Source organism: Manis pentadactyla, chromosome 2 (assembly GCF_030020395.1).
Source record: "Manis pentadactyla isolate mManPen7 chromosome 2, mManPen7.hap1, whole genome shotgun sequence".
Lineage (NCBI taxonomy): Eukaryota > Metazoa > Chordata > Mammalia > Pholidota > Manidae > Manis > Manis pentadactyla.
In genome coordinates, this window is record NC_080020.1 from 206,487,888 (window position 1) to 206,504,084 (window position 16,197).

The following is a 16,197-nucleotide window of genomic DNA, read 5'->3' on the forward strand; positions in this document are numbered from 1 at the left end:
GAATTCTCAGGAGACATAGTATAAGTAGGGATCTAGGCCATGGGTGTTATTTGTATAGCATTTGTGAACAAGACAAGCAGAATCCCTTGCTTCACAAGAAAAGTTTTATAATAGAGGATTTCCATTATGGAAATTGTATTTCTATTATAAAGTCTGGGACTTCACTTAAAAATATGCATATGTAAACACAGTCACACATACATGCATATATAAATATCTTTGGATATAATGAAATCACTCCTAAGATTGCTGCAAAACAACATGTTTAAACCTTCAATTGTGAAATGTATTTCAAACTTCTTAAAAAGTTGTAAGAATAGCATAGTGAACTACAGTATACCTTTCTCCTAGAATCACTAGTTGTTAACATTTTGCCACATGTGTTACTATATAATACACATATTATTGTTGTTAATATTATCACTATTAATTGTGCTGAACCATTTGAGAATGAACTGAAGTCATCATGACTGCTTACTCCTAAATACTTCACAGATATTGTAAGAATAAGAACGTTCTCTTATATAATCCCAGAAGAATTATGAAATTTGGGCAATTTAACATTGATACAGTGCTCTTTCTGTTCATATGCAAATTTCACCAGTTGTCCTAATAATGACTTTCATAGAACTTTGTCTTTTTATCCAGGATACAGTCTGGGATCGTGCATTGTATTTAGTTGTCATAATGTTTTTGCCTTGTTTAGTTGAAGACAGTTCCTCAGCCTTTCTTTATCTTTTATGACATTAATATTTTTTAAGAGTACAGGCCATCTATTTTATAGAATGTTCTTCAACTTTGAATGGTCTGATTTTTTTTTTTCTCATGATTAGATTCAGGTTATGCATTTTTGGTAGGAATATTTCATGAGTATCATTATGTATTTCTCATGCATCATGTAAGGAGGCATATAATGTTACTTTCTGCCATTATTGGGACTCTTAACTTTAATAACTTGATTAAAATGGTGCCTGTCATGGTCTCCATTATAAAGGTGCTATTTTCCCTTTTAAAATTAACAGGATTTGTGGGCAAAACTTTGGGACCATGTCAGTTAACAGTTCCCAGTCAATATTTCTACCTGATAATTTTAACATCTATTGTACCATAATCTACTATTACTATGATAATGTAAATGACAACTTCCTAACTTCAACATTTATTTGTTCTTCTTACATTTATCAGCTGTCAATCTACTGAAAGGAAGAGCTTTTTTTCTTTGCCCTCCCTATATTCTTTACTTGAGTGTTAATTTGTCTATTACTTTCAGTACTGATTTAAGATTCTTTTTTTTTAATTCAGTGGGTCCATTATTGTTATTTTGACATGTCCCCATCATTTCTTGAGTACATCCTTACTTTCTGGCACCAGAATGCAACAGACACATCTTGTGTTTTCCCTGTTAACTGTTCTGGCATCAGTCACCTATCCAAAAATCCTGGTACCTTTTAATAAAGTATGTATAGGCCAAATCTTATTAAAGTAACAATGTAAAAATAAAGTGTTAATTTTCTGACAAAAAAAATTGCTTCCAATTTCATAAATTTTGAGTTAGAGATTATTCTCATTTTACCTAGAATAATATTCCTAGTATATCGTTCTTAGGTTTTTTTTTAACATATATGACTTTGTTATTGCAAATTGGCTAAATCCTTTGAATTTTTACATCTTTTTCTTTATGTTAAGTTACGGACTTCGTCTCAATTATTGTTCTTAGCCCATTCTATTTTACAAAAAGCTGATGCTTCATTACGGGATAATGTTAGCATATCAAATATTTATTTCATAATCCTGATAAAGTACTGATTATTGCTGAGTATTTTCAGTTGCCAAACTAGCTCAAATTCACATATAAAGAATATTGATAAGTTCAGCTATGGAAGAAATGGTAATCACAAAATAGTTTGGATCTCATATGTTTAGTGGTACTGTTCCTTAGAATAAATGTACACATTTCCTGTATTTCTAATTATATACTTTATTTCCATTAGGTGAAAGTTTTATCTATTCCTATGTAATAAATTGTTACAAAAGCAAGAAATATTTTAAATAATGAGAATACTGTCTTCAGGAAATTGTGTGAGATTTTTTTGTTTATGGTTATGTAAAATTTACAGGTTTCATATTTTACTATGTAGAAAAGTGATATCACTAAGAAAATCTACTCTGGATTTTTCAGCTACTTAGAATATCTTATCATAATCATTTACCTTTGTTGGAAGGAGAGTATTTGGGACATTTGGATCAAATTAAACTCCAAAGAAGTTAAGTGACTTTTAAGTAATTTTATATTTCCATGTTGTCATTCATATTTAAGTTTGCTTTCCATATTAGAGTTCTTGTTAGGGTTTATGCCTAAATTTTTTTTCAATTAATATTAAACATCCAGAAAAACAAGGAAAAAGGACTTAAATACAGGACTTCTAATAAAGTATCCCCTGTTTCTCAGTAGAAGGTGATTTCTATTCATAAAGTTGTTTATAGACTGGATCAGGTTGAGGCACGTTGCTATAAATGTTGGGGGGAAAGATATTCAAAACATAAATGTTTTGAAGTTCTAAAACACTTCAGAAACAGCATATTGTTTTCATTTTTCATGTATTTCAACATTTCATTATTTGTATATTTCAGAAGATTCTCTGCCTGCGCCTGATGAAGTAAGCATGCTAACAGCAATTGCACTCTTCCTGTGGTCTGCTAGCAGTGAAATAATAGGAGTCCAGTCATTACAGAATGGATGCATGAACAGATTTAAAAACGCCTTAAATTCATGTGACCCATGGGTAAGTTACACTTATAACAAACACAGAAGTAAACATACCACAATATCAGGAAAATTGCAGATTGATTCATTAAAATGTGTGATACATGAAATGAAAACCTAAGTATTTGCTTTATGGCTTTTAAATAGAAAAACTGGAAAAGATCACTGGGTTTAAGCACTAAGAAAGACATGTGTATGTTTTACTTCTACCAAAATTCCCCAATATCTGAAATATTTGATTAACCCTGGCTTACAGTGGTGGAGACCTTACATGAGTCATGATTGTATTTTTCACTATTTACTTAATGACACAAGGGCATTAAAGGATAAATTTGTATTGTTATATGTTTTAGTGGACCTATTAGAAACTAGTTTTTCTAGTTGTATTGTTTCATGATATCAGAAGTCTAAACTAATGATTCTCAAACCTGCTTCACATCAGAAATATATAGTTTAATAACTCTTAGACTCTACTACTATTTTGATGAATCTGATAGCTGTATTTTAAAAACATTCTCCAGATATTTCTAATGTCCAGCAAGGTTTGGCAACTCCTCTTCTACCAAAGTGCCAAAATAGTTTTATTCCACTATTTGTCCCATATATTGATGGGCCTTCCTTTCTTCTTTTTTTTTATTTTTTTATTTTCTTGTTATTAGTATGAAGTCTTTCATATATAAAGTGAAGCCAATGAGACTTTACTTTCTAGGCCTGGAAAAGGTAAATTGTCGTAAGCAGTTATTTCCAGGGAATTCAAATGGGTTTGAGGTATCTAAGCAATATATTTGTTAAGCTTTGTTTAACATTCAAATATTAATCTTCCTTACTAAATATGTTAGGTTAAAGTGGAAGAGACAATTGTAAGTTAAAGAAGGAATTGAAAACAGGGATTAGTATTCCTGGTTCTAAGAAGCTTGAATTCTTAAGCTAGAATTCTAGCTTTTCCACACTACAGAAATATGAATTATGTAAGCATAGCAATTTGGCAGTTAACATACAAGAAATATTTATTTGATTAATTCCTTCTCAGTTTTATATAGTTAGCTTATTGGAAGTTTTATTGTTTGACTTCATTTCCCTAAGTAGAAAATGGCACAAATTCATGCTGCATTTCTATTTTCATCCTGTAGTTAATTACGTCTTTTCAGTATATATTAAGATGCAGTGTGACTCTACAGCAAATAAGGACTACCACACGTTAATTAATAAAATGATTTTCCTATATAGGTTCAAGCCAAATGTTACCAGCTTCTTCTATCAGTCTTCCAACATTCCAATCGTGCCCTTTCAACTCCTTATATCCATTCATTAGCTCCCATTGTGGTTGAAAAGCTGAAAGCTGTTGAAAGAAACAGACCAGCCAGTAACACAGAACTTTTAGCTGTTCAAGAAGGAATCAAAGTTCTTGAAACACTGGTTGCTCTCGGGGAAGAACAGAATAGTAAGTATTTTCTTTTTTAAAAAACCCCGTTAAGTCTAAAATGAGGATCTGTATTATATGTAAATCTTACTTGATAGTAGACCGAGGCTGTTCCAACAGTAAGTTTACTAAGGAGTGGTTACTATCTGAAAGCTTAATATTTTTGCTTATGCAACTAACATAATGTATTGAGTTGATTTGTATTTATTTTTTATGAGCAAAAGGTTAACATAAATTACTAATGGTATTTCAACACAGTGATTGTTTTTATTTTCTAGGAAAGGACTAGGAAAAATTTCAACACACTGATTTTTTTACTTTTTAGGAAAAAAATTTAATACACTTTTTAAAATAATACATTCTAGTGTTCATAATAAAAAAGCTTTATAACAAATAGGACCAAATTAATATTAATGTGAAACATCATTATTAAAATTACTTTTTTAATGAAAAACTACCACATATATCCATTTAACCAGAGATTTATGTAGTTTAATACCTACTCCTCTTTATTCCCTGCTTAAGTCTTAATTTCATCACAATCTAAAATTTATCTTTCAAAATATGACTTTTAATTATTGCAGAAAGATTGTATTTTTAAATTAGTACCTTATGATAGAACGATAAGCTGTTTTGAGTTTTTCAAAATCATAAATAATAAGTATCCTTTACAGATATCTTTGCACACATTTGTTATTACATCTATCCAATAAATTCCTAAAAGTGAAATTACTGGGTTGAAAGGAACACACATTTTTAAGGCTTTTACTATACATTGCCAGATAACTCTTTAGATAAAAATTATAACAATTTTTCTATCATAAATTTTTTCCTCGTTCCTTGAAAAAACTTCAGAGGAAGCTGAAAAGTAGTAGAGATTTTTTAAAAGCTATTGCAGTAGCTTCCCTATAAAATAATAATCCAGAACTATGGTAGTGGAAGAGAAGAATGAAGAGGTGTTGTGAAAAAAACTGATCTGACTTGGTGAGTAACTGGTTGTATGGAAAAAGAGAGAGAGAAGAGCCCACTATTACTGTGTTGTCTGGAGGAAGCACAGAAGCAGTGTCAAAACTGGGCAAGTCAGGAAGAAGTCTGTCTGGGGTGTTGAGTTTAGTTGCAATTCAATAGTAATAGATAGGGTAAAATGTTGTGACTGACATCATAGCCTATGTTTGGCAAGTAAAGTAAATTTTATCTTTCTTTTTATTTTACTCACTGTAAACTCCATAAAGATGAAGACTAAAATCTTACTCATTTTATAATCCCAGCACTGAGCTTATTGCCTTTTACATAGTCAGTGTTTAAAATATGTTGATTTGAGATCACTCTTGGGATTGATTCCTGAACAGCTGCCTAATTTAGAATTAAACTTAATCTGAGGGCAGGTAGGGAAAAGTCTTATAATTGCCTTTCCTTTTTTAATAATTCTCTATTGTTTGAATTCTTATAACAGCAAGAACATACTTATGTATTATTTATTAAATACAGTTTAATAGTTAGACTTCAACAATGTCCATGAAATAAATAGCCCTTTTACTTTTCAAATAAGAGTCAATTTAAGGTATGAAATAACCAAACACTAATTTCAATTCTTCAGCCAGACCAACTTGTGGTTTTAAGTATTACTGAGTTACATAAATAATAAGCACCACCATCATTTCATTTTTTAAAGGACTGCTTCACTCAGATAACAGGTGTTTTGTACTCTGGCAAAAATTTTAAGAGATAATCAGTTGGCACTTTGTAAAAACATTAATACTATATCTAGGTAAATAGTTGCCACCACATTAATATATGCTCATTCACTCACTCATTAAGTATCCTCCTAAAACATGCCATCATATTCTGTAACCAGAATTCATTTACCTGTGGTGTTTGCATGGCACTTATCCTTAGGTTTAGTTTTAATTTTTTTGTTTTAACTTTTTAGTTTTAATTATAGGGAACAGTTGTTACCTGAGTGAAGCAGTCCATTATAAAATGAAGAAACCATGATGATCCTTATTGTTGATATGTCTCACTAATACTTAATACTACAACATATATTTATTTATATCACATAGTACATAGCATTGTATTTAATACTATAATATATAATTATATAAAATACAGAAATATGATTCCAAGTGGGTAAATTTTCAACTTTTAAATTTGTTTTATCATTCAACTTTTTTCACATCAATTATCATGTTAACTTTTATTTTTAACTTTACCATATCCATTATAGAAACAGACAATGATTGTTTTCTCACCCAACATGACTAGGGTTACAAGCTAAAAGCACTGGAATTATATTTGACTCTTAATTCATATTCATTATTTTTATTCAATCTACTTTTCAAAACTTATCCTATCTCTTTTGGAAACTTCTCTAGGATTCAAGAGAAACTTACTTCCTCTTCTTTATATCTAATCACCTCATAAATACAGAACTATAATAGTTTCCTAGGGGATATTCCCCATCAAATTGATCTAAAACAGTTTTACCTCTCCTTTATTTAAGAATTTTTGAGTAGTTGCCTCTTGCATTACTGCATCAAGTTTGAACATCTTTGCCTGGTTTTCAGAACTTTTATTCTGCTTCCCAGTGTGTACCTGCTAACCTGACCAGTCCAATTTTCTCACTCTGCTTATTTTAATCTCTCTACATTGTTTATTCTTTTTTCACTGTCCTCAGATTTTCCTTTCCTTCTTTCTTAAATCTACCAAAGCTGCCTCCGATCTCATTTCTTCAAGAAATGAGATTACTCATCCCACTCTTATCTTTCTTTTAATACAATTTCTCTGGCAGTTATAACCAACCTTATTGTATGGCCTTGTGATTTTAAAGTAATCACTAAAACTATAAAATCCTAAAGTATACCTCAGCTTTGTGAGTCTTTTGATGAAATCTGTATCTCAGTGCTAGCTATAGGCTTTTAGGACTTAGTTCTCTAATTGTCCTATATGCTGTACACTCTTTCCAAGTAGGTAATAAAAGCATTAGGTAGAGACAAATTATATATTTCCTAAAGTGCTTAACACATTTCTAGATACTGGATGGGTATTTAAATAATTTATAATATATTTTTCCAATGAGTTATATTTAAAAACTATTAAAACCAAAACTTTACCTTTCAACCAGCTGTTGAAACCTCTTCTGCTTTAGTAGGCACAATATACTGAAAATAATTTCATACTTATTCAATAAGGCACTATTATATTTCCATTATAAAAGTCAGTTCTTACTGTATACTACTATTATCATTCTATGTGAGGGAAATCGAGCTAAATCCAGCTGATTGGAGGATTTACTTAGAACCTATAAAATGTCAGCTTATCTTCTGAAATTTTAACATGAAAAAAATCCAATTAATTCAAAACTTCTGAGTGTTTTTGAGTAAAAGGGTCTGTATGTATTTGTTTATATTCAAAAAATTGTTATTGAGTGTTTGTCTCCTTTGTACCAGGTACTTTTCTAGTCATTGAGGATTCAGCATGAAATAAAACAAAGTTCCCCGCTCTGTTGAGCTTGCATTCTAGTGGGAAAACATGATGAACTTTCTCAAGAGATGTCATCTATTTTATATAGAGATATAAAAATTTTCCATAGATATGTATTATGCAGACATATCTATATATAATTTTACGTAAAGGTGAAAAATGGATATAACTATATTAATTTAGATGGAGTTACAAATAATGAGATGCAGAAATGGTTAGGTGCCATGGAGAAAATATACAGCAGGGAAAGAAGTTCAGGACCAGAGTGGTGGTAGGATTCTGGAAAGGCCTTGCTGATGCTTATCCCTGTCTTTGATGACATCGGTGAATGTTATATCCCTCATTCTGTATCAGATGCTTCCTACTCCCTTACAGCCTTGGCTGTAATCTTATCTATTGTCATTCTCCAAAAATCAACATGAATTAAAGGTGGAGGAAGCATTATTCTCAATGTTGATTATAAAATGCACGCATATATATATGTTTTTTTCCCGATACATACCCACTTCAATGAAATTTGTATTCCAGGATGACATTGTCAATATGGAAAGACAAAAAGACAAGTAAAGGGGATTAAGCCTCCAAATTCTTTAAGGGCTTTGAATTTATGTCAGGCAGATATGGGTTCTTGTTTTTAACCCTAACTTTTATATATTCCTTTGTTTTTGAGAGATTTTTTCCCTCACTTACTATGGGTTTTGGGGGCTGATGAAATGGGAAAAAGTATTTCTATTATTTTTAAAAAAGGAATATTTAGTTTTAGATAAATAATACTAAATATTTAGATGCTGTTCAGGTTTCTGTTCCCTACTCCAACCTTCCTATTGCGGAATACCCTTAGAAATTCCATAATCTTCCTTTCTAAATACATTCTACCAGATCGTAATTCTAAAGTGTTACTCCTTTTTAACCTTTTAGTTAGCGTTTTTTAAAAAAACAAATTAATACAAATGTAGAATATACAATCTTAATAAATCTGATTTCTAACCATAATATACCTTATTATTTAGTAAATATTTAATATTTAATGAGTTATCATTGAGTTCTAAGACAGATTATGCATTTATTTTTGTTATAAGTCAGACTATTATGGTAATGGCGTCATTTTAAAATGAAAGTTTATTGTAATTTTCAGATGCAAGATCATTTTCAGACTTTTATCTTTGTTCCTTACAGGAGTCCAGCTACTCGCTCTTTTAGTTCCCACTTTGATCTCTTACCTGCTGGATGAGAATTCTTTTGCCTCAGCAAGTACGGTTTCCAAAGATCTCCATGAGTTTGCACTCCAGAATTTAATGCATATTGGACCTCTGTATCCACATGCTTTCAAGACGGTAATGGGAGCGGCTCCTGAGTTGAAAGTACGTTTGGAAACTGCTGTTCGAGCAAGCCAAGCCAGCAGAGCTAAAGCAGCCACCAGGCAGCCAGCCCCTGCTGTCCATTCTGCACCAACAATTAAACTTAAAACAAGTTTTTTTTAATTTGCTATCCCATTCACTTTTATTTATATTTTCAGCAAGCACCTGATTAGTGATAGCTGTGTCATTCCAAGCTACAGGTCCTACTTTGTTTGTATATTGGTATTATATGCTTCCAAGTAGGCTAAGTGAAATAATGTTCTTGCTGCTTTCTGATTTTCAAGGAGTGATTTTTTTATCATGTGGTGAATGTGCTTTCCTGTTTCTCCTGATAATCTCTTCTATTAATTTATTTTGTATATATTGAGCCATAGTCTTAAATTTAAATCTAAAAACAATTGTATCATGTAGTTAGGCAGCCTACTGATATTGTCAGAAAAAATAGGTCAATATTCAGCATCAGTCATGACAAAATTTAATTGAAAAACAAATAGATTTAAATTTGAAGTAACCAAAATAATGGAAAATGTCTGTTTCATGGTATATATAATATGAATAAAGTCACATTTTCTTAGCATTTCTGAAAATGTCTTTACCTTTCTGATAGATCTTTTTACTTTCATACTAGATTATTAAACTACGGTTGTGTATATTTTAGTTGTTAACTGAATTAAAACTCATTTACTGGTCCATTAAAATGTTTCAAATGTGGAATAATGTTCTCCTTTTTTTTTTTTTTTTTTTTTTTAACTGGCTAAAATTTGGCCTTGGTTATGTTTTGTAGTTACATAGCCTTGAGTTCTGGCTGTGATGGTTAGTTACATTCATCAAATATTTATTGAGTGCCTACTGTGTATAAAGCATTAAGCTAAGTGCTGCAGGGCAAAGAAAAATGAATTAGTCATAATTATAGTTATGCCAGTCCCTCATGGAATGGGAGTTTTAGACCACTTTAAATAGATAATTGATGAAATGACTTTTGCCACACTGTTTAGCAAATTTTAAACACCAGGTTTTACCAGTTTTCTATAAGCTATTACCAAAAGCAAGTCACCTTTCTGAACATCCCAAATGTATACTCATTTACTATCTGCTGCCTCCTGTTTATTCTCTCTCATACGCTTGCCAATTGCCAGCTCATATGCCCTTGCCTTTCTTCCTTAATCAGTCTTTTAGACCTCAGCTAGGTGCTTTCTTTCATCTATTTTCTCACTGACTTTTCTTTCTACAGGGTCGTTTTTCATTTCAGACTTGCTTTTCCAAAATTATTCTCCCTGTTTTGTGGAGGTTTTCTCTAGTTGATGGACAATTAGGTTGCTTCTGCCTTTTGTCTATTTTGAATAATGTCATGAACAATGTGTACCAGTTTTAGGATACATATATGTTGGGTCCACACCTAGGAGTGGAATTGCTGACTCAATGGTAACTCTGTTTAGCTTTTTAAGGTACTGCCAGACGGTTTTCCAATTGCTTCTTGTTTCTTGTACACATAACCCCCATTTACTCACCTATTTATAAAGTATGTTTATTTCTGCCTTAGCTATTTTCTGCTGTTCTTGGTACCTCCCAGACATTTTCCATCATTCTTATTTCATGGTAGATGCATCATTTCCCACTTTGAGGTAGACTGTATTATGCATTGGAAGTGATTCTCTTTTTCCTCCTTTCTCCCCCAATACATCTTTATCCTTTCTCTAAACTCTTCTGAGCCACTTAACAACTTAACTTCTAGTTTTCCATGATCGTATCTATAAAAGAACATCTGTTTGAAGACTTACATTTATTAATTTGTTTCCCTGCCTAACCCCTGAGATTTTTCTCAGCCTGAATAATCATATTTATTTGATTATGAACATCCAGTATCAAGCTAAAAGTACAAGCATGATGAAAGCAAGTGGATTCTTTCTAAAGCTTAATCTGAGCAGTTTTAATATTATATGAAATGAAGTATCTTGTTTGCTTTCCAAGTTCTTGTTAATATTATACATTTGAACTCTCAATTTAATTAGAGAGAAAACTCTGAAGTCAGATTTCCCAATTCTCAATAGGTTCTGCCATCAACTGGGGATAGAACTTCAAACAACTGAAACCTTTGGGGGATTCAGTTCCTCTATAAAATGAGAGGAAACTTTACTAGGTATTCTCTCTGTGATCTCTTGCACATCTAAAAACTACATGTGTCTATACATTTATGCTGCTTTTTTTTTATGAAGACAGTGAATCTTTGGCTGATCTTTTAGTATAGGCACATAATAGAAGTCTAATAAGTAGGGTTTTTTTTTCGGTATCATTAATCTACAATTACATGAGGAACATTATGTTTACTAGACTGCCCCCATCACCAAGTCCCCCACACATATCCCATTACAGTCACTGTTCATCAGCGTAGTAAGATGCTATAGAATCACTACTTGTCTTCTCTGTGTTGTACAACCCTCCCCGTGCCCCCAAACCCTACATTATGTCTGCTAATAGTAATGCCCCATTTTTTTTTCCCCTTTATCCTTCCCTTCCCACCCATCCTCCCCAGTCCCTTTCCCTTTGGTAACTGTTAGTCCATTCTTGGGTTCTGTGAGTCTGCTGCTGTTTTGTTCCTTCAGTTTTTTTCTTTGTTCTTACACTCCACAGATGAGTGATATCATTTGATACTTGTCTTTTTCTGCCTGACTTATTTCACTGAGCATGATACCCTCTAGCTCCATCCATGCTGTTGCAAATGGTAGGATTTGTTTTCTTCTTATGGCTGAATAATATTCCATTGTGTATATGTACCACATCTTCTTTATCCATTCATCTACTGACGGACGCTTAGGTTGCTTCCATTTCTTGGCTATTGTAAATGGTGCTGCAATAAACACAGGGGTGCATATGTCTTTTTTAAACTGGGCTGCTGCATTCTTAGGGTAAATTCCTAGAAGTGGAATTCCTGGGTCAAATGGTATTTCTATTTTGAACTTTTTGAGGAACCTCCATACTGCTTTCCACAATGGTTGAACTAATTTACATTCTCACCCACAGTGTGGGAGGGTTCCGCTTTCTCCACAACCTTGCCAACATTTGTTGTTCTTTGTTTTTTGGATGGTGGTGATCCTTACTGGTGTTAGGTGATAACTCATTGTAGTTTTAATTTGCATTTCTCTGATGATTAGCAGTGTGGAGCATCTTTTTATGTGTCTGTTGGCCATCTGAATTTCTTCTTTGGAGAAGTGTCTGTTCAGATCCTGTGCCCATTTTTTAATTGGATTATTTGCTTTTTGTTTGTTGAGGTACATGAGCTCTTTTTTTTTTTTAATTTTATTTTGGTATCATTAATCTACAATTACATGAAGGACATTATGTTTACTAGGCTCCCCCCTTCACCAAGTACCCCCCACATGCCCGTTCGCAGTCACTGTCTATCAACATAGTAAGACGCTGTAAAATCACTACTTGTCTTCTCTGTGTTGCACAGCCCTCCCTGTGCCCCCCCGACACTATACATGCTGATCGCAATGCCCCCTTTCTTTTTTTCCCACCCTTATCCCTCCCTTCCCACCTGTCCTCCCCAGTCCCTTTCCCTTTGGTAACTATTAGTCCATTCTTGGGTTCTGTGCTTCTGCTGTTGTTTTGTTCCTTCTGTTTTCTTTTGTTCTTATACTCCACATATGAGTGAAATCATTGGTACATGTCTTTCTCTGCCTGGCTTATTTCACTGAGCGTAATACCCTCTAGCTCCACCCATGTTGTTGCAAATGGTAGGATTTGTTTTCGTCCTATGGCTGAATAATATTCCATTGTGTATATGTACCAAATCTTCTTTATCCATTCATCTACTGATGGACATTTAGGTTGTTCCATTTCTTGGCTATTGTAAATAGTGTTGCAATAAACATAGGGGTGCATCTGTCTTTTTCAAACTGGGCTGCTGCATTCTTAGGGTAAATTCCTAGAAGTGGAATTCCTGGGTCAAATGGTATTTCTATTTTGAGCATTTTGAGGAACCTCCATACTGCTTTCCACAATGGTTGAACTAATTTACATTCCCACCAGCAGTGTAGGAGGGTTCCCCTTTCTCCACAACCTCACCAACATTTGTTGTTTTTTGTCTTTTGGATGGTTGCCTTCCTTACTGGTGTGAGATGATATCTCATTGTGGTTTTAATTTGCATTTCTCTGATGACAAGCGATGTGGAGCATCTTTTCATGTGTCTGTTGGCCATCTGAATTTCTTCTTTAGAGAACTGTCTATTCAGCTCCTCTGCCCATTTTTTAATTGGACTATTTACTTTTTGTTTGTTGAGGTGTGTGAGCTCTTTATATATTTTGGATGTCAACCCTTTATCAGATCTGTCATTTATGAATATATTCTCCCATACTGTAGGATGCCTTTTTGTTCTATTGATAGTGTCCTTTGCTGTACAGAAGCTTTTCAGCTTGATAAAGTCCCACTTGTTAATTTTTGCTTTTGTTTCCCTTGCCTGGGAAGATATGTTCATGAAGAAGTTGCTCATGTTTATGTCCAAAAGATTTTTGCCTATGTTTTTTTCTAAGAGTTTTATGGTTTCATGACTTAAATTCAGGTCTTTGATCCATTTTGAATTTACTTTTGTGTATTGGATTAGACAATAATCCAGCTTCTTTCTCTTACACGTAGCTGTCCAGTTTTGCCAGCACCAGCTATTGAAGAGGCTGTCGTTTCCCCATTGTATATCCATGGCTCCTTTATCATATATTAATTGACCATATATGTTTGGGTAAATATCTGGACTCTCTATTCTGTTCCACTGGTCTGTGGTTCTGCTCTTGTGCCAGTACCAAACTGTCTTGATTACTGTGGCTTTGTAGTAGAGCTTGAATTTGGAAAGCAAGATCCCCCTGCTTTGTTCTTCCTTCTCAGTATTGCTTTGACTATGATAAGTAGTTTAAATTGCCATCACAGTATGATAGTATAAAATACATTAAATCCAAAAAGCAGATAAAATATCATAGATTATTACTGCCAAGAAGAGCTGCTGTTTCTCCTCTGTGTGTGCAGGTATGCAGGACCCTTTATATCCATTATTTCTTTTTATTCAAACAATGCTAGATGATGGATATAATTAGCCCAATTTTCAAAACATTTAACCATATGAATTACTATTCCTCACTTTTTTTTCATTCTTTATTGAAATTTTTAGGTTGTTGCCAGAAATGGCTAGAGTACAGCTATAAATAAATTTCTCACCTTTAATGCTTTCCATCATATGGACTCTTTTTAAAACCTGATTTAATCATTACAAACCCATTTCTAGTTCTAAAGGCTTATGAAATTATGACTTAACGGGGTTCACAAATTTTTACTTAAACAAATAAGAATTTGATGTCCTAATCATAACTTGGAAAATTATCCTGAACCAAGTTTTTGGTGGTGCTGTCACTGAACAAATATGTGAGAACCATGCACTTCCCCACCTTGACTTACAAGGTGATCCAAAAGAATCCAAGAAAATTTAAGTGAACTTGTTTGGGTTTTCCAACTTTTAACTTTTCCTATTCATGCTCTCTTTAAATGTTTTCCTTCTTTCCAAATTATCTCCAGTTTTATAGGAAAATGCCTCTCGTTTTATTTATGAAACAAAGCCTTTAATTTTATCTGAAGAGCATAAAAGAATGAAAAAAGGAAAGCAATTTTTATACGTTATGTAACTATAAGATTTGCATTTAAAAATCACTGCAATTCCCCACACAGACTCCATTACTGTTGATATTTTAGTCTATTTCCATCCCCATTTGTAAGCATCCTGAAGATAGGATGTTGTGTCCTGCTTTTCCTGCTTATTTTATAAGCATTTCCCCATAGAATTACTCTAGTAATAATGCAGGGTAGATATAGTAACCATCTTTTTTGATGCCTACTAAATAATGGACTTACCATTATTGATTTAGCCATTGCCCTATGTTGGGGTACTTGGTTTCTAGTTTTTACATTTCAATAGATAATGCTGCATTTGGCAATTTAAAAATGAAACTTGGTAGATTACTTTCTTAGGGGAATATATTTAAAGGAGTTATAAAAAATATGACAGGTTTGAATTTTGATACACATTGCTGAATCTTAGAAAGAGATGCTTTTTGAAATAACAGACATGAAAATGAAACTGGGTCATTGTTTTCCAAATTCCAAGAAAATACCTGGGAGTGCCATTAAATCTCCACAAATATTTGATATACCTAAACTTTTTAAAAAACAGTATTTTAGTTGACTGTAAACCATTATGAAACTAAAAGAAAAAGTTACTTGAGCTTGGGCTATGTTAGTTAAAAGACATTTGTTTAAACAAGGAGGGTGACAGTCCTCTGGGCTGTGGGACCCAGTGTGTGTGTGGAGCAGGGGCTTGGAGGATATGCTTTGGATGTCACATATCAAGAGCAATGACAAACTGGCCTGTATCCAAGTCAAGTGATATAGAGAAATTGAGGATGAAAAAGAGCAACATGGTCATTAATCTTCAGATAGGAGGTCCAGATAGCTGACTGCACCAAGTCAATGTTTCAAATAAGTGGTTTGCAATTGAGCACACAAGGAGAATTTTCTAAGAGAGCTGTTAAAAAATGATTGCCCTAAAGGCTAAAATCTCAACTGCAAACAACTATTTTGTCAAGTCCCTGTTTTACCATTTGACTGAGACCAGCAGTTAACTGTCCAGGGACCCAGGTCCTCCAGGTAAAATGCATGTCCCCCCTCCTAAGACCTGCTTGTTGACAAAGGAGCATTGGTTTCTCTGGGGGTGGCCTGACCTATGTGCCCTCTTGAAGAATCTGATGAAATTTGCCAAATTAACAGCAGAAATTGCAAGGTAATCTTTAAGTGAATAAAATTGTGCTGTAAATTATAAGAAAAAAAATGATTGCCTTATGATAGGGCATCCCTTGACACTGGACACACACAGAGAGAACTTGAATTCCTGTTTGTCAGAGGTTTGGGGATTATAATCCTCAGTGCTGTCTCTTACTCATTCATTGGACAATTATTTATAGAACACCTACTATATGCCAGGCGTTAGGAACCCAATAGTGATTAGTCAAGGAAAGAAGCTGCCATGATAGGTTTACATTCTACCTGGAAAGAGATAAAATAATCACACACTTTGGTAAGTAGTTGGGAGGAAAGGTATGAAGTATGGTATGGTAGAGAATAATAGGCAGGGATTCTT

At 33.2% G+C, this 16,197-nt stretch overlaps 1 protein-coding gene across 5 annotated transcripts in view; it reads left to right on the forward strand.

Annotated features, from left to right (window-relative positions):
- Positions 1 to 9,378, forward strand: part of HEATR5B (HEAT repeat containing 5B) — an 82,274-nt gene extending 72,896 nt beyond the window's left edge. For 4 of the 5 annotated variants that reach the window (XM_036931666.2, XM_036931667.2, XM_036931665.2 and 1 more), the window contains 3 exons: positions 2,632 to 2,783; positions 3,992 to 4,205; positions 8,844 to 9,378. In XM_036931666.2, the coding sequence (XP_036787561.2) occupies positions 2,632 to 2,783; positions 3,992 to 4,205; positions 8,844 to 9,148 (671 nt within the window). In that variant the 3' untranslated portion in view covers positions 9,149 to 9,378. The remainder of the gene's footprint in view (positions 1 to 2,631; positions 2,784 to 3,991; positions 4,206 to 8,843) is intronic. The other variant, XR_008995881.1, reaches the window with a different exon arrangement.
- The last annotated feature ends 6,819 nt before the right edge of the window (positions 9,379 to 16,197 follow it).